General features: G+C 44.9%; 1 protein-coding gene across 1 annotated transcript in view; it reads left to right on the forward strand.

Moving 5' to 3' along the window:
- ASTN1 (astrotactin 1) overlaps positions 1-25,500 on the forward strand; it is a 329,878-nt gene extending 304,378 nt beyond the window's left edge. Inside the window, exons 21-23 of the mRNA XM_082365716.1 lie at positions 5,823-5,923; positions 17,434-17,617; positions 21,631-25,500. Of these exons, the coding sequence (XP_082221842.1) occupies positions 5,823-5,923; positions 17,434-17,617; positions 21,631-21,868 (523 nt within the window). The 3' untranslated portion in view covers positions 21,869-25,500. The remainder of the gene's footprint in view (positions 1-5,822; positions 5,924-17,433; positions 17,618-21,630) is intronic.

Here is a 25,500-nt window from a genome sequence, read left to right on the forward strand (position 1 = left end):
AGTGGAAGAGTTCAAAGATGAAAAGCACTAGAAATGTGAGTGGCATGGATTGCAAGATGAACTTAGATGCTCAGGCTGAATATCTTTAGTACAGGAAGGAGATGTAACCAAGGGGCCAGGCTGATGAAAGTAAAACACATAAAGACAAGTGGTATTCTGGAGGGGTTGGAAAATAGAGAGAGACGTAAATGATAATAGTAGGACAAAGGAAAGTCTACTTAGGATTCTCATCAGCTGGCCTGAGATTTGGGCAGTCTGGCCCTTCATTAGTGGGGGAACAGGTAAAAGGAACAAAGATTTGGGAACATGGAACACCTAACCCACTGTAAATGCCTCAAACTCAGTGAAACTGGAATTACCATTCATAATGAGGGCTCAATAATTCCTGTCACTAAGTAACAAATGTTAATTAGGAATTTCAAAGTTCCTACGAGCTCGAGGCTGGCATGGTTGTCCGTTTGGAGTGCCAGCCCTTACCCACTCTGGGACCCTCCTCATGTGGGCCTTGGTCTGGCTACATTTCACAAAGACCCGAGGCCGATGGCTTCTCCCACTCTGCTATCCTAGGTGAGCGTCTAGTGTCTCTCTCTTAAGTCGTGTAAAACACAAACGTTCTGCCAAGATTGATTGCTGAAGAAATTAAGAGACAGTGCACTGGGCAGAGGGGAAAAAACAGCCAATCTCCACTAGGTGGCGCTGCAGATCATGTGCAGAGAGCATGCAGGCGGGCCTGGGAGAGAAGTTCCTCCCTGCAGAGCCATCGAGTGGACCAGAGCTTCAGTCCCTGGTGCAAGGACAGGAGCCCTGCGTTAAGAGTTGAGAACACATGGGCCCCAAACCTGATTTTGTTTCTAACCACTAAGTGATTAAGCAGAACACTGAACGTTTCTGCAACTAAGTTTTCTTATCCGTAATATGGAGGAAGGCAGCCTTCATTTACGGAGGGTTCACTACGTGTAGGTGCTTCTGGGAACCCCTACCCCCGACCCTGTGAGATTAGGGTTATTGTTCCCATCTTATAGATGAGGAAACTGAGGTTCAGCAACACTGAGTAACTTCCTCAGAATCACACAGCTTGTTGTCTGGGTGTGGCGGGTGGTTAAGAATTGAATCAAGGTTTGCATTCTCTTATGTGCGTCTCACTCCCCAACCAGTCCAGGCTACTGGAAAGATCAAGCATGATCTTATAACTCACGTGCAAGCATAGGGCTGGCTCTTCACCTGGGGTCCACGGAGGCAGAATGGCCTTTCAGTATAGATGGCTTACTTTGTCATCCTATGCACTTTAATGCATTGGAAAAGCATTATTCTGAGAAGGGTCGACTGTACAAAAACAGTTAAGAATCCCTGGTTAAAAGAGATTTTTTTTTTTTTTTGATAAACAAATTCAGGATTTATTTCAAATTCAAGTTGCAGAATACAAAATCAACATACAAAAATCGGTTACATTCTATAAACTAATAATAAACTATCTGAAAAGAAAATTATGAATATAACCCATTAGCAATAGCACCAAAAAGAATAAAATACCCAGGAACAAACCCAACTAAGGAGGCAAAAGATGTGTATGCTGAAAACTACAAATATATATATTTTTTAACATCTTTATTGGAGTATAATTGCTTTACAATGGTGTGTTAGTTTCTGCCTTATAACAAAGTGAATCAGTTATACATATACATATGTTCCCATATCTCTTCCCTCTTGCGTCTCCCTCCCACTCTCCCTATCCCACCCCTCTAAGTGGTCACAAACCACCGAGCTGATCTCCCTGTGCTATGTGGCTGCTTCCCACTAGCTATCTATTTTATGTTTGGTAGTGTATATATGTCCATGCCACTCTCTCACTTTGTCACCGCTTACCCTTCCCCCTCCCCATATCCTCAAGTCCATTCTCTAGTAGGTCTGTGTCTTTAAAGTGTGTCTGGTACTATATCTTCATTTTACAGATGGGGAAACTGAGGCCAGAGTCGGGAGGTGACTCCCCGGCCTTGTAGCCTACCACACCCCACCACAGCGTGTGCTCACAGCAGAGCTGCTGCCTTAGGGAGCATGAGACAATGAACAGATAATTCAGAAAAAGGGAGTGGATTTGGAGCCATCCGTAGAAACCACCACACCTGGAGGGGGCAAGTGTGAAAGTCGCAGACAGAGACAGTCAGCCCCTGGCAGGAGGCCCAAGGATGCTCCATGCACTTCAAGTTTCAGTCTTTAAAACATCAGCCCTGGAGCCAGAGCAGGGCTGCGTTCGTTCACACACACACAAGCACGCACGCACACGCACGATATACATGTCGTCACACAGGCTCTAACAACAGGCTGAACAGTCCCAGCAGCCAGGCAGAGGTGGAAAGGGCCCGGGAGCTTTGGACGAGACAGTGAATGTACTTACACATTATCCCTCCGGACTGGGAGCAGGGCTTGTCTCTTCTGTCCAGTAATTCCGGCTATAATCCTCTTACTACCCTACGAGTGTCCAGTGGCGGAAAAGGTGCTGCTGACTATAAACGGAGGACCTTCCTGGAATAACTGCACACGACATTTCCACATGAAACGTGTAGAGTGTTCCCCAGGCTGGCTTCAATAGTAAAAATAATCTGTCTACTCCTCAGGGTCCCTCCAGGACCGAGGGAGCCGGGACCGCTGAGGATGGGTTTTTAGGTCAGGCATCCTCTCTACTTAGATGGACGTGGGAAGACTTTTGTTTCCTAATAAAGGTAAGGGCTTTGCTATTAAAGATGGTAAGGGCTTAGGACCCTAAATTTTTTTACAAATTGCCCCATGAGAATAATGAGAATTAATTACAGCACACACAATTTCATCCCAGCTCAAGATCCAATAGAGTTAGTGGGAACTCACAGCAGGACGGAGCACAAAGCAAACTCGGAGGAGTGGGACAGCGGGAAGGGGTGAGGATGAACTCCACCCCAGGCACTGAGAGAGAGCGCCCATCTGGCAGCCACTTTGGTACCTGAAGCTTAGGACATGTCTCACCACGGTCCAGGGAAATTGCTAGAAGTTAAAGGTTCAAGGTTAAATAAGGGTGTGCTGCAAAAGGTGGCTGGAACCCACCATAGACAGTCTAGGGCAGGTGACCCCTAAGCCTGTAAATATCCAGGCAGACAGCGTCACGTAGCCCATGGGCTACATGTAAGCCCATGTAGCAAGATGCCAGCCCTGACCTGGAGTCCCAGGGCAATGCTTGGGGCCCTGGGAGGCGGACGGGAAAAGATGAAGCAGGGCCATCTTACAGAGGACAGGACAGCAGGCAGTCTGGATCTCAGGGCGGGGGCTCAGGAGTATGGGCTCAGGCACACAGTTGGGGAGGGACCGGTGAAGGAAGAGAGCACAGAGGTGAGAACCGGGGCCCAGGGCCTGGCTCACATTAGCAGCCCTGTGACTTTGCCAGTGCCTGGGCATCAAACAGGGCTTCCTATCTCCTGACTCTGACGAGAAGGGACAGCCAGAAGTGGGGTCAGGGCAGAGTCTGCAACAAAGATCAAGCGACCCACCTCTGAGCAGGGAGACGGACTTCCTACACGTCAGGGGCCCTGTCGTCAGGATCTCCAGTGAGAGAGATTCCTGCTCCATGAAGGGCACATGAGGGTGAGGGGGAATTCACCCATCTGGGAACCCCTGATCATGAGGTGCGGGTCTGCAGTCTGCCCTGGGTACCTCGGGGCCCATCTCTGAGAAGCAGCTCAAGGTGGTCTGGAGCAGAAGGGCAGAGGAGGGAGTTGAGACCTGGCCTGAGACCGGGCTGTGGGATACGACAGGGAAATGGAGCAGGTGCCAGACAGGGTAGAGCGGATATGCTGGCTTCAGGTTTGGTGGCCTCGGTCACAGTTCTAGAAATAGTAGCAAATAGTAGCAAAAGGCTGATCAGGTGTGTGTCTGGGGGGAGGGGAATGATGAAAAGTGCCAGGGGCTGCCATTGCTGGGGGATCCAGGCAGCCCAGTGTGTGAGGCTGGATGCAAAAGGCTCACTCAGACCCAGGAGGGGAGGGATGGGGACGGGGGAGAGACCAGTCCCTGGACTTCGCATCAGGCTGGGAGAGGCGTCTAGTACTAGGTCAGGTGGTAGATCTGAACTGAGTAGCAAGACAAGAAGCAGAGGACTGTAGAACGGACAGAGACACCTTGTGCAGATGAGATGAGAAAGCCAAGCACCTGGTCCTTGTCTGACTGACAGCAAGGAGGCTGGGCAGTCCCGCGGGAGCACGCGGGCAGGTCTGCACCCAGCTGGGCCAGCACATCCAGTGGGATGTGATTCCAGCATGAGGCTGGAGAAGGCAGAGGGAGGGAAAACAACACATCAGGACACACAGGTTCTTAACACTGACCGTTTCCTGGGCTTCTCTGTGGGGAGGCAGTCCTAGATGCAAGGCTGTCTTTTTCTCTGCTGAGAGAAACTTATATTTCCTGGCAGAATCATTAGGCAATTTCCATTTCTTTTCTACCTCGTCGGTTCAGCTGTCTGAGGCTCATTTACCTTAACATGTACCTGGACCCTCTGTCTCGGGGCATCTTTCTTCTTTTCACCTCTCTTCCTCCCTGTAGCTCTGCCAAGAGGAAAGAAAATCCAGACTTGCCAATAAATGGAACCTCCCATGGCGATACAGCAAAAGAGAAATAGACAAGAAAGGCAGCATTAATGATTTGCTTTAGACTCACTAGATTAGTTGTTAGAGGTCCCGGGCACCGACACCAGAGGTTATCTTCATGGTTATATTCAAATTCCTCTCTGAGTAGCAGAACCTGGTGTTGCTCTTTCCTCTCCATCCAATTCCATCACCCAAGGGGGAAATTTTACATTCAGGCTTTGATGGCCGGGTCTTCATCCTCTTCCTGATGTGTGTATGTATATGTGTGTGTGTGTGTGTGTGTGTGTGTGTGTGTGTGTGTGTGTTGAAGGGTGGAGGGGGCTCTTAGAACCACATCTTCTCGTTGCCAGGGGTAGCATAAGGTTTCCACTCTGGACTCCTGGTCCATGGCGGGTAGCATCTAAGTGGGTCAGAAGGAGCTGCATGCAGGAAATAGAACCCCTAGTCACAGGCAAGTCAGGACCCCCCAGCTCTGGCGTTTTCACTTCTGACTTAAAGAGGAAAATTGTCCTCAGTGCTCGGCATAAAAGCCTCAACTGGGTACAAGATGGACAGAACAGAATTAATATAATTTATGCAACATCATTGAGCTCCAGGTACTGCGCTAGGTCTTCCTGTACTTTATTATCTCATTTCATCATCGCAATGACCTACAAGCAGTTTTATTATCAGCTCCATTTCACAGAATCGGGAAAATAAAGCTCAGAGGAGTTAACTACAACTCCACATGGCAGGGAGTGGAGGCTTCAGACCCACTTTAGACCATCTGTTTCCACAGATACACGCTCTTTCCCTCAGCTTGGTGGTTGTCAGAATGTAACTGGCATCAGAATCACCTGGAAGGATTGTCATAGCACAGATTTTTGTCCCCACCTCTAGAGTTTCTGATTCAGTAGGTCTGGCATGGGGCATGAGAATGTTCATTACTCTCAACTTCCCCGGTGACGCTGCTGGTCTGGGGACCCCACTTTGAGAACCACTGCTCTATGCCGTGACGCTCGCCATGAGGTAATATCCTCAAGACAGCAAATGACAGCCCAAGACCTACCAGGAAGCAGCAAGAGGCTCTAGACTGCATACTTTATGACCTGGTGATGGCAGTAAGTGCATGGCAGGGTGGCGAGAGCAGCCAGGGGCAAACCCGCCCATCCAGTAAGGCTTGGCTGTCAGCTGGACCGCAGGTTCTCTCTGTTAATGCTACCCTCCCCTCCCTGCCAGGTTCACCCTGTGGGGAGTGGACAACACAGGACGACGCTCCAGGCCAAGTGACGTGATCGTGAAGACCCCTTGCCCAGTGGTGGATGATGTCAAAGCCCAAGGTAAGAGACACCGAGGCCAGCAGAGTCTGCAGAGGGATGCTCCAGGGACCTCCCCTCGCCATGGGGAAAGGGGGAGCAAGAGAGTCAAACAGAACAACCTGGAGTTCAGCAGGGAAGGGGGGGAATTCAAGGCTCAGGACCGGAGCATCTCCTTTCCAGGAACTCCTCAACCTCTGCCTCTGGCGGAAATCTGCATTGCATCCCGTTATTACACATAGTCTGTAAGTCAGAGAGCCAGTAGGAGATACTGGTGAAAGCCCCAGACACACATGGCGATACACCAGGTGCTTAGGTACATGGTACAAGGTGCTTTAGTACCTGTGACCTCTGCCCTCAGGATGCTGATCGGATAACTTACTCTCTTCATATTTTTTGGTACACATCTGAAAGATTATTTTGAATTACAGCATAGGAAGCCTACAGATTTAGAATTAATTGCTATATCCCTCCCTCCCTACCAAAGAGGTGTCAAAATCTTCATTCTATATTTTAGAGTTGTTATGGACCAGTTCTTTGGTAAAGAATTGTCCCTCTTCAGTGCACCAGAATGAGCCCCTGTCAATTAGGAAGAGTTTGTTTTCAGTCAACATCCATTACACGAATAGCACACTTCTCGCTGCTGCTTCTCCTCATGAAGCTCCCTGGAGGTCTTGATATCGTCACTTGCTCTGAGGCTTATTACATCCCCTCCACAACCAGAATTTAACTCTCTTGGGCACCACTTCTGTGGGGCTCTGGCACCAGTTAAAGTGATCTGATCAACTAGTAATTTCTATTAACAGTTGGACTGCTAATGGACCGATAGCATACGCACATTAACAGAGATGGTGACTGATGCTAGAAGTTTAGGTTGTGCAAGTTTCAATAAGAGAAATGCTGTTGCCAAGCTGGCATGTGGTACCCCTCAAATCACCTTAACTGTGGCTCCTGACTCCAGCTGTATGAAGTTGGCTATGAGTTGACACAATCCCACAATGTTCAAAGGGTGATGCAAAGTCACAGTGGGTAGAGAGACCTAGACCTACTTTAATTAAAATCACTGATGCTGTAGCACTTTACACCTTCTGAAAGGACTTTCATTTATTGCCTCATTTAACATGCATGGCGTGTTAAAGGCACTGTTATTTTCAACACAGAAATGTGATCATATTAACGCCTCGTCTTACAACTCTTTAATGGATTGCTATTCCTCTTGTGATGAAGATCAAAATATGTAACAGGCATATTAGGACTTAAATGGAGGGGCCCTTGCCCACTTCACCAGCCTCTTCTTGCCCACACTCCCCATCAATCTCTGTATTTCCTGAAGCCTCACTGACTTTCTCAATTCCTCCAACACACCATTTCCATTTCCAACACGGAGCCTTTGCACATGTTAGTCTCACTACCTCAAATAGTCTCCAGTTCCACCCCTTTCACGGATTAACTCCTCTCAGCCTGCAGATCTCAGAGCAAGTGTCCTTCCTCAGTACGGAAGGGGTCCAGGGCCACTGCTAGATGCCCTTATAGTACCATGTTTCTTTCCTTCAGAACATTTATCTCAGTTTGTTATTATAATGCCTTGTTCAATATCTATTTACCTCATTAGACAGTGAGTTCCATGAGAGCAGAGTTCTGGTCTCTGTTTGCCTATGATTCTGTCCCTAATACTTAGAAAGGAGCATGGTGACTGACTTGTTCCAGGAAACTTAGACTCTGGAGTCAGACCACCCAGGGTCAAATTTCTGCTCTACCATCTAATTACTTGACCTTGAGCAGGTTACTTCACCTTGTGCCTCAGTTTACTACTCTGTAAAATGGGGTGGGGGATAATGGTACCCTAGATAATAAGTCTCTAGTGAGAGTTAAATTAGTGAATTTATGTAAAGTGTTTTTTAAGTGCCTGTCCAGTAGTAAGTATTCAGTAAATATTAAGGAGTATACCTTGTGAGATTGTGTCCCTCATGGTCAACCTCATACAACTGGAGTCAGGAGCCATGAACAAGATGATTTTCAGGCTAGCACATCAGCTTAGACACAATATTTCTCTTATTGAAACTTACCCAACCTAAACTTCCAGCATCAGTCAATGTCTCTGTTAAGATCATTAACCACACGTAGAGTTTGTTCTCGAGTAGAAACTCAATAAATATTTATTTATTTATGTATTTATGTATTTATTTATTTTTATTGGAGGATAATTGCTTTACAATGTTGTGTTAGTTTCTGCTGTACAGCAAAGTGAATCAGTTATACGTATACATATATCCCCTCCCTCCTGGACCTCCCACCCTCCTAATCCCACCCATCTAGGTCATCACAGAGCACCAAGCTGAGCTTCCTGTGCATTATAGCAGGTTCCCACTATCTATCTATTTCATGCATGGTAGTGTATGTATGTCAATCCTAATCTCCCAATTTGTCCCACCCTCCCCTTCCCCGCCATGTCCACATGTCCATTCTCTGTGTCTTTGTCTCTATTCCTGCCCTGCAAATAGGTTCACCTGTACCGTTTTTCTAGATTCCACATATATGCGTTACTATATGATATTTTTTTTTCTCTTTCTGACTTACTTCACTCTGTATGACAGTCTCTAGGTCCATCTACATCTCTACAAATGACCCTACTTCATTCCTTTTTATGGCTAAGTAATATTCCATTGTATATATATGTACCACATCTTCTTTATCCATTCATCTGTCGTTGGAAATTATGTTGTTTCCATGTCCTGGCTATTGTAAATAGTGCTGCAGTGAACATTGGGATACATGTGTCCTTTTGAATTATGGTTTTCTCAGGGTATATGCCCAGTAGTGTTATTGCTGGGTCATATGGTAGTTCTATTTTTAGTTTTTTAAGGAACCTCCATACTGTTTTCCATAGTGGCTGTATCAATTTACATTCCCATCAACAGTGTATGAGGGTTCCCTTTTCTCCACACCCTCTCCAGCATTTATTGTTTGTAGATTTTTTGATGATGGCCATTCTGGGCCTGTGTGAGGTGATACCTCATTGTAGTTTTGATTTGCATTTCTCTAATAATTAGTGATGGTGAACATCTTTTTATGTGCCTCTTGGCCGTCTGTGTGTCTTCTTTGGAGAGAGGTCTGTTTAGGTCTTCTGCGCATATTTTTATTGGATTGTTTTTTTTATATTGAGCTCCATGAGCTGTTTGTATATTTTGGAGATTAATCCTTTGTCCATTGCTTTGTTTGCAAATATTTTCTCTCACTCTGAGGGTTGTCTTTTTGTCTAGTTTATGGTTTCCTTTTACAATTTGCATGGAAACACAAAAGATCCCAGATAGACAAAGCAATCTTGAGAAAGAAAAACGGAGCTGGAGGAATCAGGCTCCCTGACTTCAAACTATACTACAAAGCTCAGTAATCAAGACAGTATGATACTGGCACAAAAGCAGAAATATAGATCAAAGGAACAGAATAGAAAGCCCAGAGATAAACCCACGCACCTATGGTCACCTAATCTATGACAAAAGAGGCAAAAATATACAATGGAGAAAAGGCAACCTCTTCAATAAGTGGTGCTGGGAAAACTGGACAGCTACATGTAAAAGAATGACATTAGAACACTACATAACACCACACACAAGAATAAACTCAAAATGGATTAAAGACCTAAATGTAAGACCGGACCCGATAAAACTCTTAGAGGAAAACATAGGAAAAACACTCTGACATAAACCACAGCAAGATCTTTTTTGACCTACCTCATAGAGTAAAGAAAATAAAAACAAAAATAAACAAATGGGACCTAACTAAACTTAATAAATATTTACTGAATAAATAGAATATTGCCCCCATCTTATAGATGTAGACATTGAGATTCAGAGCAGAGTAAGTAAGCTGACCAGGGTCGCAAAGCTAGCATCTTACAGGGCCTGCGCTCAGACTCATTATTTGACATCAATCCTTATTTTGCTTGCAATGTTAAATTAGATTTTTAGAGGATTATTATGTAAAAGACTGAAAACCTTTCTTTGTCTCTCAATACTGATGAAGAAAAGACATATCAATACATTAAAAAATAGTGTTAAGTTATATAGAAAAATAATTCTCCTTTTCAGGATTATTGGTGTCCACTGAGATGTTATAGTAGAATGGAGACCTTTAAGTATAAGACAAATGTGCTTCTCTCTGGAGTGAGTGTTGCCTGGCTTGTAGGGTATGGACTGAATGACTTTTGAAGGTCTCTGAAATCCCTTGATGATGAAAGCAGCATCTGGGGTTGAAAACACCTAGATGAGAGACTGGGAAGGACCCAAGTTACACTTATTTCATCATCTGTTGATTTCTTACTCCAAGCCAGAGTAAGAACAGGTGATGAGAAGGTGTCCCAGCTATTTCCGTTTGGGAGAATTTGCTGATGTCCTTGCCAGCAGTGGTAGGCACCTTGGACTTGTTTGCTGAATAGGCAGCAGGCTGGTTGGACATCAGTGGGGTGATTAGCACGTAGGAGAGATGCCACACAATGCCACCTGCAGGAATAGATGGATAGAAGCAACTCTGGAATAAAGAGTGGCCAACAAAGAATAATCTGCCCAGGAGAGACCAGTATACTATTTCTCTATGAGGCTTCTTTGTGTTAATTCTAGTCCCCAAAGCATATCAAGATGTGCTTCTGACCATCTGTGCTCCCTGAAAAAGAAGACTTTCTGAAATCCCAGCAGACCAGCTAGGAGCACGAGAAGCAATTTAATGCTGAGAGAATGAAATAACATTCCCAGGTCCCGTTATCCTTCAGCCAGAAAGGAGTCCTGTACTGGGCAGATGTGGAGATTAATGAGTTAGACTAATTGAGGACATCCTTGCAAATTAATACAGGCCTGGCCGTTATACCAAAAAACATGCTTTGCCTCCTTCAAACCCAGATGGTGATCATAAATATAGCTCACTTGGGTTGAGTTTACAACTAGTGACAGATGGGAATTACCTTTTAATTGACCCAGAGCATGACCTCAGCTCCTAATTATCTAGCAGGAAGCCAGACCCTATTTTTTTTTTAATCTTATTTTATTTATTTTTTTATACAACAGGTTCTTATTAGTCATCAATTTTATACACATGAGTGTGTCCATGTCAGTCCAGACCCTATTTCTTATACGATCATTTTCCTAAACTAGATACTTTCTATGAAGAATTTTACTGCCTCATGACAGTAAAGTCACTGAGCAAGGAAGTTTCTACCCATGTTTTACTGAAAACACCCTTTTCCCAGCAGGAAAGGCTAGAGTCAGTAATAAGGTCAACCTAGTCTCTAGGTTGGGGCATGACCTTCAAGGGTTCTTCATGTGGCTTCACTAAGTGAAAGCTAGTTCTCATCCATCTTTCCTCCAACATCCATCCTCCTTTCCTGATGCCAAACATAAATCCTATCCATTTCTTCATTTGCTTCTTCCACAGTCATTTATTAATTAATACCACAGCCTGGTGTTAGATGCTGAAGAAACAAAAAGAACTAGGCTCAGAATCTATTTTCAAGAACTTTATAATCAGATTTCATGAATTTATCAAATCAGACAACTTATTTTAAGCCCTTACTAAATACCTGGTCTAGGCATTGGGGGCAAAATTCCCCTGCCTCATGGAGATTATATTTAAGCAGGGGTGACAAAGCAAAAAAGTAGCAAAATAAATAATATTTCAGATAGTGGCATACGTTATGGAGACATATAAGGGAAATGGTTTAGGAAGTGCAAGGGATAGAATTTCAACTAGAGTGGGCTGGGAAGAAGGAGAAGGAGGAAAACACACAGATATCTGGAGGTGGTTCATTCCAGTAGAGGAGCCGCAGTGCAGACATCCTTGGTGTGTTTGAAGAAGAGGAAGGAGGCTCCTCTGGTGAGACAGATGATGAGAAGGAAAGGAGCAGGAGAGGAGCTCTGAGAGGCTGTGGGGCAGATCCTGTAGTGCTTGGTCATCAGAGTAGGCAATGGGATTCTGCTAGGGACTGGGATGGGAAGCCCTGGAAAACTTTGGGCAGAAGAATGACATAATCAGACTTAACGTTACAGGATCGTTCTGTCTGCTTTGTTGAGCATGGACTCCAAATATTGGGTCCAAGGTGGAAGTGGGAAGACCGATTAGAAGCCTATGGCAATACAGAGGAAAGATGATATTGTTTTAAACTAGAATGATCAAGATATAGGTGATGAGAAGTGGTTCAATTCTAAATTATTTTGATGGTAGAACCAAAAGGATTTGCTAAATGGATTGGATGTGGAGCATGAGAGAAAGAAGAGTTATTCCAGCCTTATCCTATATTGTGAAAAGTGATGTATAGAGGTGTGTCCAAAGTGCTCAGGGAATGCAAGCAAGACCACCTAGTTCAACTGCTTGTGATTTTTCCCTGGCATACCCTGGCAGCCTATGTGAAGGTAAAGGAAAGGCAGAAGATGGAGCAAGCTAGTTGAGGACACTAGCAATGGGCTGCATAGATCAGGTTGGGTAGACAAGGATGTAAATACAGGACTGATGCCTGGAGTGAACAAGGATGTCAAAGGACTTGGGGTTTCTGTCATTGAAGAACAGATTTGGTAGCAATAAGAAGTATAGGAACCATGAAAAGAGGTTGTGTTCACCATACATACATGATATTTGGATTTATTATTTCAGAGATGGAGAAGTTCTCAGCCCAATGATTGGCTTTGATGATGGGGGAGTCTCTAGACTTAAGCAGGCCTTTCATTTTGGCAGTGAAGTCACCCAAAATGGTGATAAGAAATGAGGTGGAGAAGATAACCAGATGCTAGATTCTGCCATGTCTGGAGAAGCATAGTCAGGAAGTGAGTGGTGGGAAATAGAAAGAGACAGGTAAGTTTTTAAAGTGGAGGGATTTTTACATATATTGAGAGAAATAATTGTTTTTGGGGAGATGGCTCTTTTCTGGGGTATGAGAATGATCCCTCAATACTGGAGAAGGTGTCATGCAGGTTTCAGCCAACACAGGGATATGGAGGGAAGGAAGAGTGTGTGCCAAGGTCAAGGGTGAAGGGAGAGTTGGTTGCCAAGTAACAGTGTTGGTCCCAGAGGAAGTAAGAAAGTTTTGAGAGAATGAGTGAGTACAGAACAGTGGTGCTCAAAGTGTGGTCCAGACCAGCAGCATCAGTGTCACCTTGGAACTTGTTAGATATGCAAATACTCAGGTTCCAACTGAGACCTACTGGATCAGGAACTCCAGTGGGAACCAGAAATCTGTGCTTTCACAAGCCTTCCAGGTTGTGAATCAAGTTTAATTCTCAAGTTTGAGACTCATTGGTGTGAAGGAAGCACAGAGCAGCATGGGGAGAGAAGGGTAGGGGAGAGGATAGAGAGACTTGGAGGATGGGGGAAAGGGGCTTTGCAATTTGGACAGTGCTTAGAATAACAAAAATGTAAAGCCAGTTGGGATTGATTGTCCTCAAGTTTTCATGTGGAATTCTATGGTCAGTTACTTCAGTGTGGGGACAGACTGGGGTTTCAGGTAGCTCCCCCCGAAATAATGCAAATGATGACTTAGGACCTCCATTCAGGAGACTTTTGTTACAGCAGGCAAGGAAGCCACTGGCAGAAGGTATAGGTGCTTGCCAGGATTCTTATTTCATAGGAAAAAGAGCAACCACTGCTGGGGGATAAGAAAGTTCCCTTCTGCCCCTGGAGTCACTCCTCTCATTTAAATAAGACTATTTCCCCACTCTTGGACTCTTGTGTTTCAGTCTCTCTCTGTCTCATGGCATTGGGAAAAGCATGATCTAGTAGAGAACCAGTAACAGTAATTTAAAAAAATAATATCTGCTATTGCCCAACTCTCCCCCTCACTCACTTCCAAACACCATGGCTTATTGCTGCTTTCAGATCTGCTGCCCACCATAGCTGAGGGGCCTCCGTGCTGGCATTTCCTCTCCCTCCTATGCTGTGCCCCAGATATCCTCACAGATCATTCTCTCCCCTCCTCCAAGCCATGGCTTGAATGTCATCTTTTCAGTGATACCCCTCTATTTAAAATTGCAATGCCCCATCCAGCACTCCCAATCTTCCTTCTCTTGTTTTACTTTTTCCCACTTTCTAACACACTGTATTTTACTTATTTATTATGTTTATTGCTTAACTGAATGTGTCCTACCACCAGACTGTAAGTGTCATAGGATGAGGACTTTTGTCAAAGTTTCTCCCTGGTGTAGCCAAGTACCTAGAAAAATGTCAAGCACGTGGTAAGCACTCAGTAAAAATATTTATGGAATAAATTAATGAATAAAAGTGTACTTGCTTTGTCCAGACACCGTGCTAAAGAAATGCTTTACATTCGATAACACTCTTAGCCTCACAATAATCTTGGAGGATATGTGTTATTAACCATCACTAAGCAGACAAGGAAACTAAAGCCCAGAGAGGTTAAGTAACATGTCCAAGGCCACACAGCTAGAGTAGTGGAGCCCAACTCCATTTGATGTCATGGTGCCTATTCTTAACCATACCTTTGGGTCTGAAGCCTTCAGTCCCAGCCCTGTTCATTTATTCTGATACCCGAGAGATCTTGGCTCCCTTCTCTTTTTTTTTTTTTTTTGTGATGGAGCTGTGTATGTAAACACCCTGCCATCTCTTCACCTGCATTTTAAATATTCCTGAACACCATGCATGTCAAAGAGAGGGAAGACAGATACCTATTTTGGAAAACTCGAGACTTCTGTGAAGCTGAAAGCTGGGTTAAATGATAACCAAAAATATCTTATAGTCTTTAACTTTCTTTGAGTTAGTGAATTCTTGAGGTGCTATGAAGGCTAATGAAATAATATCCATAAATTCCCTCAGTGGAGCTAGGAGGGGCCAGAAATACTCGGTCTCTAGGAGCCTAGCATGTAGATCTTTCTGAATATAATAACCCATTTACCGATGAAGGCTTTTAAGCACACCCTGGCGTTAGATTATCTTGGTTTTAGGAGATTTATGGTAGAAACTGTGACTATCCCATCTGGTCTCAGGCACAAATGCTTCTGCTAACGGGAAGCATTAGCCTACTCTAGCTGTATATTACTGTTGTGTTAGGAGAATAGTAAATATGCCAGAAAACACCTCAGTCATCACTGTTGCTCAGCAGACTGTCACAACCAGGGCCTTAGGCCTGGGATGCTATGTCCCATCACCGGAAATAAGAACAGATTGACAGCAGTAAAAGGATGGGAGAAGGAACCCCGAACCTCCCTGTCTGGGCTCTGGTCTGTTCACCTGCGTTTCTGCACTGCTGGTCATTCTTCTCTAAGTACGTACTCCCTGCCTCCCAGTGAACAAGCACAGCTCTTAGAATAGTCCTTCTGCTTCTTTCCATTTCTACTCCAGAAATGACAGACTCCCTGCATATCTACTAGGACTCTCTCTTACTTGGAATTTATGGGCCAGCCAGGGCAATGTCCTCTACCAGAAATAGTCACCCCAGAAAGCATCCCCCAAGACCCTGCCTCCTGTATCTTAAATTGGTTAAACACTACCATCCCCTGAGCATAGATGCAAAAGAGCAATGGAAGATAGATAGAGTTTTAAAGCTTGACTCCAGCCCACACTGGCTATATGACCTTGGGCAGGTAACCTGGCCTCATTTGTAGCACAAAGACATTCATATTCATTGTGCAGTCATGGTATGAGGATTAGAATTCACACATGTAAAGTTCTTGGCAATCAATAGGCTGTTAATACATAAATACCAGAGCTCTTTATATTCTATATAATTTTTATTTATATTCTTTATATTCTATATAATAAATACCAGAGATCTTTATAGTCTAAATCACTGTCTACTTTATCTCTTGATCTTATTTTAACAACCTGAGGATTTTAAAGTCCTGAAAACCTGAATGGATTTCTCAGCTGAAATTATTTTTATCGCAGCTTAAAGATGCTGGTTACAAGGGTTTAATTGCTAAAGGGTTGGTACAACCCAGGTCTGGAGATATATCACCAGAAACCCTCCACCAAAGTGGATTCAAATGACTGCCAAGGTCATAAATTTCATTCATTTAGCTAACATTTTTTGATCTATTATTTTGTCTGGCCTTGTTCTTGCCACTCAGGACACTGAGGAAGTAAGGTCTGGCTCCTGTTTTCATAGGCAATGGGCAAGATGGACAAAAAGGGAAATTATTGCAATGCTTGGGCAGAGTAGAGGTAGAAATTTTATTCATTCCAACCCAGGAAACTCTTAAAATGATGACTCAGTCATCACCAGCAGCCTTGAATTCACTTGGAGTGGTGACAAGGGATCAGGGCCTTTAGGCTAACAGGGGGTCAAGTGGGCAAAGTCTGGCTTAGAAGCCTGTAGACTTAGTCTCTTCATCCCCAGATTTAACACTGGATCTGAGACAAAGCTCTCCAGATCTCAGTTCCCAGCTGTTTAGGAAGAAAATGTCAACAAATCTCCTTTCTGACAGGTTTAATGAGAAAATATTTAATGATAAAGTGCTTTGAGCTCCACAGGAAAAAATGCCATGGCTACACAAATTCATTGCCACTTTGCCACATCACTAAGTTCAATCTTAGCAATGTATACCTTGGAGGCAGAAATATAAGAGGTATAAATTAAGCCAAAAGATCACTCGTTTGGAACCGCAGAATGCACTGGATTCAACGTACATGTCAGCACAGATCTGCAAGCTTGCCTTCCTACCTGTCTGGGTGGCCCTAGCAAAAAGACCTGCATTCCTGCAGTCACGGGACCAGGTTGCTTTTGGCACTGTGGCTACTCCAGGTTCTTCACGTTGCTGGAGGCGTGACCTGACAGTTCCTGACTTCATCCCTGAGCCGAAGGCTGCTCCCTGCTGCCCAGGGCTTCCCCATTGCTTTTGCAGGACCCACTTTGTACCCAAGCATGCAGCCTAGAGGTGCAGGCTAGTTAATGCCTCATGGGGGCAAATGTGAAAAGTCCCCATGGACCAATCCTGAATGGGAGCTGGATATAAAGTCTTCTTCTATTCTCCCCCAGATGGACCAGTGAGGATCCAATAGCTTCATACATCCTCTCCTGCAAAACATGGCCATCAGCTCCTTAGAGCAATTTCTTATCTTCACTCTGCCTCCTTTCCTGCCTCGTTTCTCTCTGTCCTCCCTTCTGCTTCTCTGGGATTGCATTTGCCAATAAAGTTTCAATCTATGAGCTCTTGCCTCAGGCTCTGTATTATTAGGAAACATGGGTGAAGACAAAGAATATTATCACCGAAATTGACCTTAGAGAGATTCTATTTGAAGCCTTTCATTTTATAGAAGAGAAAACTGAAACCTGACAGGGCAGTAGGTTCAGTATTCTTTGAGTAATATCACACGCACACACACACACACACACACACACACACACACACATATGCATGTATATATACACACACATATACATGCATATACACACCTACGTGCCTGTATTTATAATCATTTATGTATATGTGTATATATATATATGTATATGTGTGTGTGTGTGTGTGTGTGTGTGTATATATATATATATATATATATATATGTATAAAATCTTATTTATTGGCCTCTTCTCCCATCCTCAGAAATAGCAGACAAGATCTACAATCTCTTCAATGGCTATACCAGTGGGAAGGAGCAGCAGACCGCCTACAACACCCTTCTGGATCTGGGTTCCCCCACCCTCCATCGAGTCCTCTACCACTATAACCAGCATTATGAGAGTTTTGGAGAATTCACCTGGCGGTGTGAGGATGAATTAGGCCCCAGGTAATCAATACGCTTCATTATCTCTTTTAAAGAACCTCAGCTTTTTGAAATTTTGTACCTCTTCCACTATAATACTGCACTCATGAATTTGCAGATATCCTGGGTGAGCTTAGCTGCTGTAAGTCCTGTGCTTTTAGACAGCTCAGTTCATACTGATTAGTTATGGATAAGCTGTATTTACGCTGTATTTAAGTCAAGCCATGAATGCATTTCCTGAACTCTGAAAAAACCTTTGCCCTTGAGCTGTTTTACCCCCTCTTTATCATGCTGACACAGCATTCCAAAGGCTAAACTGTAGGAGCCAAAAGCTTAGTCTTTTGAAAGAAAATTAGGAATATTATTGAAGAGGTTATCCCAAAATATTTACTGCATGTGAACTTTATGTATGTTATAGGCACTATACAGACGTATTTCGAGCTAAGTTCTACATTCTCTTGAAAAGCAGAATGGGGGTAGCCAATGACCCATCTTGACATCTAACTTGGCCAAAGTTAGGATAATGCAGTGTTTGCCAACTTGCCCTGGCCCCGAGGCTACAACTTCCTAATACTCAGTACCCCTGCTTTTAGGTTATATAACCCAGATAGAGTTCTTGGAAAGAGAGGAATGGGAAGAATGCGTAGAGATAACACCTTTCGTTTGTTCCATTCAACATGGCTGTATATTGCTGCTCTGAGAAGAGAAGATTTCTCTGGAAATACTAAGATTTTCAGATAAACACAGTGAAGAGGCTTTTCACATGGAATGTCCCCAAACTTATATGTCACCAAACTATTTAGGAGCTCATAAAGAAAAAAAAAAATAGGGGAAGGAAGGAAGGGAGGGAGGGAGGGAGGGAAGGAAGGAAAGAAAGAAGAGAAAGAAAGAGGAAGAAAATATATGAAGAAAATCAATACAGTAGGATCCTCTGGCACTCAGAATTCTTGCTCTCCTGTCAAAAGGGATCAATAAAAGTATCACCCAAAAGTCATCCCATTTGTCTGACATCTGATCAATCGAAAAGGAGACTTAAGTCTCAGGATGCCCCTTATGACCTGAATTTATAAACTTTCCTAGAAGACCATTGTACAGGACATCCCCCGCCCTGCTGCCTATTTTCTTACTTTTGAAGAAAGGAGAAAATTTAGGATTACCTTCCTAAAATAAAATGATTTTATGGGTAAGGTCAGGAAGAATCTTTCTGCATTCCATAAATTATTTCCCAAAGTTTTTAGAGGTTGGTTATTCTTGGGCAAACAGATGCCATGGCTGTGGACAGGACACAGAGGGAAGTGTATAAGGGGCCTTTAATTTGTTCTGTCTCAATTTTGGTAAAAAGCAAACCCTGGGTTAGAAGGTAGATATATATTAAGAAATAGCCTCCCTGCTCCATACCTTACCATTACTCCTGCCCTTATTATTACTCATACCTAATACCATCCCCTCTCTCCAGCTCTCTCCCCAATTCCCTTCATGCTCCCTCCTCCCCCTTCCCTTCCTTTCTCCCTTCCTCCCTCCTTCTGACATTTATTGAGTACATATATGCAGTTCTTTGTCAGGGAGCATAAATGTCACAATTTGAATAGCACTAACATTGCATACATCATCTTGATTTCCAAGGGAATTTGGACTGCTTTTAAAATTTTTCTCTTGTAACTCAAGAGTCAGAAGGAAAATTGGTTAATGAAGAAAGTGAGCAGGGGAAAAAAAATGTGGATCTCATTGTAAAGTAAGGCCTGCTGCTGACTTGACACTGTCTTCTCAAAAAGAGAAGGCTCTCAAGAGTCTTCCCAGGAGACTCTTTCATGTGTAATACTGGTTTTTTTAAGGCTATATATTAGGGGGGAAAATTGTAGTTTCATTAGCTTGTGGAAAATCAAGTTTTGCTTTTCAGTATCGTGGATCTGGGGTAGAACCACAGGAAACAAGAAGTCTCCTGCCTTGAGATACTTCAACCCACTTTGGAGTTAGTTGTGAGAATAAATACAAAAGGGTCAGAGGGTACATACGCCCTGCAAGCAAGCAGAAAGTATTCCCTTGCTTCAGTTAAATCCAATTCCATTAAAATTCATGGAAGCCTCCATGAGAGTTGAAATACTTTGAGGACAACACTGGTCGCATTGCTCTTGAGAAAGAAGAAGGCTCTGAGATGGTCAACGACATACCCAAATTAATTATTATCTTTTTTAAAAAGTGAGCAATGAAAATAGCCACAAAAAACTCCATGGGCTAATTAAATCCATTTGTTTGAAAGGATGGCTAGGATGTATTCCTTTATCCATTTCTTCAAGATGAGGCAGATGCTGCCCATTACTCTTTCTTCTCTCCCCCTCTGTCCACATCCCAAGAATGTGTCAACAGCTAATGACATGCAGCAGGATAGATTAAGAGGAAGGCCACCAAAGTCCCTGTTGATGACGACTTTTGGAAAGCCTGCTTGGCCAAACGGCAGAGGCTGATGGGCAGAGGAGAGGCAATCTGCATAAGATGTGACTTAGTTGGCAGAGTGTTTGTTTGATTTTCTCTGACCCACCATTGCAGTGGGAGAAAACTTGACTGGCCTCCGATGACCTCACACTCTCTTGGTCCCTTGACTTTGCTGCCACAGCTCAACACCTTGCTTCCAACGTCCGTCATCCCCGCCCGTCTCTCGCTTGCCCTCCTAGGAATGCGGTGAGCTCACCCCTTGCGATGCTCGTAGCCAGGACGGAAGAAGAGGCATGAAATGAATGTGCTTCTTGTTCTTGAGAGCTCATTCTAAACTTGGTGAAGAAACTTCCAGTTTCTGGAAAGAATTGTTGATTGAATTAGAAAAGAGATGCTTCCTCACATGTGAAGTTAAGCCTAGCAGTTGATAAATACTGCAAGGGGTCCTGTTCATTGACCTTTCCAGAACAGATTTTAGAGCCTCACCATGGGCTTGTTGGAATAAGAGACTATTCTTTCATGGGTCTTTGGTCACCCATGGTTTTTTGAAGAAGGGAAAGAACACAGCTAAATGAGGGGATCCCCGTTCCTTCACTTATCCTAAGTGTTCAGAGTCAAAGCCAGCGCGGGCTGAGAACTGGCTATCAGGCAGTCCCACCTCTAACACCAGAAGTGAATGCCAAGAAAAAGCCGTACACCGGTGAGCTAGATCCTGGCGATAGCCCACTTCCCCAAGCTATGCGCAGGGGGTCTCACACTCTATCCTTGGCCCAGTGGGATCACTCCTTTCCAGCGTGTGTGAACTTGGGGAGACCTTGCCCTCCTCCTCCCATTCTCTCAGGGATCTGCAACAGCTCAGGTGCCCTCTCATCACCTCCTCTTCTTCCCACTCTTTGGATGGGGTCTCAGGGGTCTCAATGGCACTGGCCTCCTGACTTTCCGAGGGAGATTGCAGAACAGAGCAGGAGCTCACCTGGGGGTTAATTAGGTGATGCGTGCCGCTGAGAGTCTGCATTTTTCCAAAGAATGACCCTATGTCAATGTGCACTGAGGGCATTATTGTTCGTGCCCTTATTACACTATAATTACCTTCATACAGGCATAATTAGTTACACTTGATAGCCTCCAAAGTGCAATATATTGGCTGCTTCTACTCAGTTCAGAAATACCCTTGAAAAGGGAAATACCCAGTCAAACACATTATTTGTCATTTAATGGTGATAAGTTACTGGCTTTAAAGTAAATTGATCTGATTTGTCAGCTCTATGATTTTAAAAGAGCATAAATTCCCACTAAAGTATGTCATTTTCTCTTCTTTATTTGTCCTTATTGCATTTTGTTTCTTTGTTTCCATTTCGGTGCCCTACTTTGCTCGTCCATCTTTATTAATTAATTATTTCATTCATTCATTCATTCATTCTTCCATTCATTCATTCATTTTCTTGCCAAGTATTTATGGAGGTTCCCCCCCTCTTCTAAGTGCCAACCATGGCACAGTAAGCAAAATAAACGGGGCTCTTCCCTCTTGAAGTTTAAAGTCTCACACTGTGTACCTTTCCTGCCTTCTCTTCTTTCTAACCTGAGCATACGCCATGCTTGATCCGTAGGAAAGCTGGCCTCATCCTTTCTCAGCTTGGGGATCTCAGCAGCTGGTGCAACGGACTCCTTCAGGAACCCAGGATAAGCTTGCGACGCAGCCCCCTCAAGTACCTGGGCTGCCGCTACAGCGAGATCAAGCCCTACGGACTTGACTGGTCAGAGCTCAGCCGGGACCTTAGGAAGACGTGTGAGGAGCAGACCCTGAGCATCCCTTACAACGATTATGGGGCCAGCAAGGACATCTAGCGCCGTGACGCCAGAGAGCAGCTGCCAAAAGGAAGCAGGAGAAAAGGAGGGGAAACGTCTGGGTTGGTGTGTGGATTTTGAATATTATTTTTAAGGGAACGTTCAAACCTCCACAGGCAACATCTAAACCAGGGAGAAGGTGATCCTTGCTTCCTGCAGAACTTCTCGGGTATCATGTTCTCCATCTGTGTGGTCAGTAAGCCTGCTAGCCAGGGCTTCCTAAATTTCTTCTTAGGGAATTACTTTGGGACTTGTTTTGCAGTTAATATTTGTTTTGTTCATTTTTTTTGTCCAAGAGGTTCATCAAAATGCTCGGGTTCTGCCATGCTTCTCATGAAAGGGCCATCAGGTTGGCGCACCCTGTGCTCACTGAGTTCCTATGTCCCTTGCACCTGGGGACAGAGATGAGGCCGGAAAGTTGTAGAGTGGCCTCAGACCCCAGCGTCAGATGTCCTAGGGAAGCTCTCACACTAAGAGCCTAAGCTCTGCTCACAGACAACAACAGCAAGAAAACTGGGAAGGTGGGCCCTGTGTAAGTCTCATGGTTTCCCCCCCATTCCCCAGCCTTCTGACTGCTATCATCTTCACGCTGCAAAGGTGAACTTAGCCTCCATTATGGGCCCCCGTCGGCCTCCTGGATTTTTAGGTCCTCCCCCATTTTAAGGGAATTAAATCTCCCTCTGGAAGAACTCTGCCCTCTCCTCTGAACAATATATCTTTAAGAGGCAATAAAATGCTGCCTGTCTAACGCACCTGCAGAGCAGTCCACCTGGGAGTCTGGTTAGCAGTCCATGTTCTAGAAAAAAAAAAATGTAGTTTCTTCTTTTAAAAAAACTCCTGTACCTCCAGGGTGAACTTCTGCAGACCAGTAGCGCACATGGCATGCCCGGATCCTCTGTGGTGTCCGCGCCGCTTACCTTGCACAGATCCGTCCTGGCTGATGTCCGCTCTGGTCAGGACGTGTCAAGACCTCCATGTCAGTGTTTTAGTGAACTCAAGTTATTACCCGTCACAAAACACTTCCGTCCTTTGCCAAATTTGCTTAGTTATGTTGCTAGTTTTGCAAATCATTTCTCTAGATGAGGATTCCACCATTTTCACCCCCCATGTAGTTGCCAGGAGCAGCAGAGGTTCTGTGTAGGTGAGCTCCCCTGACCACAGGTAAGGGCCAGGCCAACGGGAAGTCCAGCCTCTCAGAAAGAGCTCTGCAGGGCCCTGTGGACCAGCAATGGCCTTAATTGTCCTCACACACCTCAGAGGCCTGAACACGCACTTTCAGCCACCCTGCCTTTGACCAGGGCTCCTCATTTGGAAACACAAGAGAAAGGTCAGGAAGGAGACGCAGACTCTATAAGGCCTGTCACTGAGCCCTATTGAATTTTTTCTAAGTGGTTAGAATGACAGACCTTGTTTGTTGAGTGCTTACTGTGTGCCAGACGCTGCTCTAAGCACTTTACGTATCGCTGAATTCTAACAACAGCTCGTTTCTTACCTACCTGAACCACCATTTGAATTCAGGCTGTCGGACTCCAGAGCACAGGATTTTAACCCCTCGCCCTCCTCAGCTCTGCTTTCCTTACTGCCCGGGGCGCGCAGCTCTCCCTGGCCCCTGCCTCCGTGGCACAGATAGGCCTGCAGTGCGTTGCAGTGGGAGGAGGGCACAGTGCATCCTAACCCTGCAGCCGGGGTGCCCTTTGGGACTACGGATCTGCAGCACAAGCCTTCTCCCCGCCAGTGCCTGGGAGTGAGCCTATGGCAGGGCTGCAAGCACAGGTGACCTCACGCCCCTCTCTGCATCTTTCTGCAGAAAGATGGAAAGACAGTATATCGACTCTGGAACACATCCCCCCCTCAGTTCCAGAGCAAAGGCTGGCAGAAAACTCTGAGACCCACCTGGGGTCAATGCCGGGCGGTGGGTGAAAAGCCTCAGAAGCCAGTGTCTCGCCTTGACCGGAGAGGAAGGGGTACAGGAGGCAGCAGCGGGACCCCAGCCAGTGGGGCGGGGCCTTGGTGAGAGCTGGTTTTGCCGCTGCTACTCCTTTATTCAAGTCTGCACAGAAAGCTGGGTCCGCACAGCAGAGGACCAGGACCTTGGGCCAGAGCGGGGGGGCTGGGGAGTGGCATCAGGGACACCGTTCCTTGTCCCTCCTTCTGTGTTACTAAAATAAAGCACGCTCACGCTTTCCCTCCCTCCTCCTGTCTCCCCCCAGGTCCCTCCTCATCTTTGTCTGCTTCTCCTGCCTGATACCCTTCCTCCTCAGCCCCGTCCTTCTCCCTCCGGGACCCTCTCCCTCCTTCAGTGTCCCCTGTGCCCTCCACACATACACACAGTATGTGCACACACGCACACACAACACGCACTCTACACAGTATATACACACACTACACACACAAAACACACACTACCCACACTGTACACACTCGACAGTATATACACATATTACACACACCAGACGCATGCACACACTACACACGCAACACACACACTACGTGTGCACACACTACACACACGCTCTACAAACTCTACACAGTGTGTACACATACTACACACACACAACACACACACACACACACTCTACACACAGTATATACACATACTACATGCACAGTATACACACTGTACGTATGTACACACTACACACACACAGTATAGACTATACACATTATTTACACACTACACAAATATGAACTATAGGCACACACACTCTACACATACAGACTGTATGCACACACCCTATACATATACTATACACACTACACATAGGCACACACACACACTACATACTACACGCAGCCACAGATGTACACATTACACATACACACACTCTACACCCACAGTGTATACACACACACTACATACACACTGTACACACACAACACACACACTATACACACTACCCAGAATATACACACACACTACAGACACACACTATATATACACAGTCTACACACACTACTCACACACACTACAGACACACACATTACATACACAAACTACACACACACACTCGATACACACACATGCACACTGTACACACAACCTGTATACCTGGGTCCCACCTACTTTCAAGTTAAAAATGAGGCCAGTATGAATGGAGCAGGAGCGAGTGCTCGGGCCCACTGAGGATTTCCCTCGAGGATTTTGCCCAAGGAAGGCAAGCTCGCTCACACCCTGACGACACTGCCCACAGTTTGACTGGAGGAACCCATTCTGACTAGAAGGGTGATGGACGGGGCCACTATTAAACCTCAACTTTCCAAGCTGCCAAACAGGTCTTAAGGGAGTTGCTTATACCCACCAACACTCTGCCAGCCCCGGGATCCCACGAGGCCACTGGTGTTTCCTCCTGAATGGACGTGGCCCACTGTAATTGCACTAGACCTTTAACAGAGTGTGCAGTCGTTCTCCGTGGAGTTTGGTCCGTTCATTACTTTCAGTTAATCGCACTTCTTGATATTCGAAAATGTTCTATTAAAAACCTGAGTGTGAAAAAAACCCACTTTACTACTATAGAAGGAAGGGAGAGTATAGTGTGACCAACTTCAGGTATAGCAGTATTGTTTAAAAGAGAATCATTGTACGATTATACAAATGGAATAATCAACTAAATAATAAACAAAGCTGTCAGTAA

This window comes from Balaenoptera borealis (assembly GCF_965194805.1).
Source record: "Balaenoptera borealis genome assembly, chromosome: 1".
Classification (NCBI taxonomy): domain Eukaryota; kingdom Metazoa; phylum Chordata; class Mammalia; order Artiodactyla; family Balaenopteridae; genus Balaenoptera; species Balaenoptera borealis.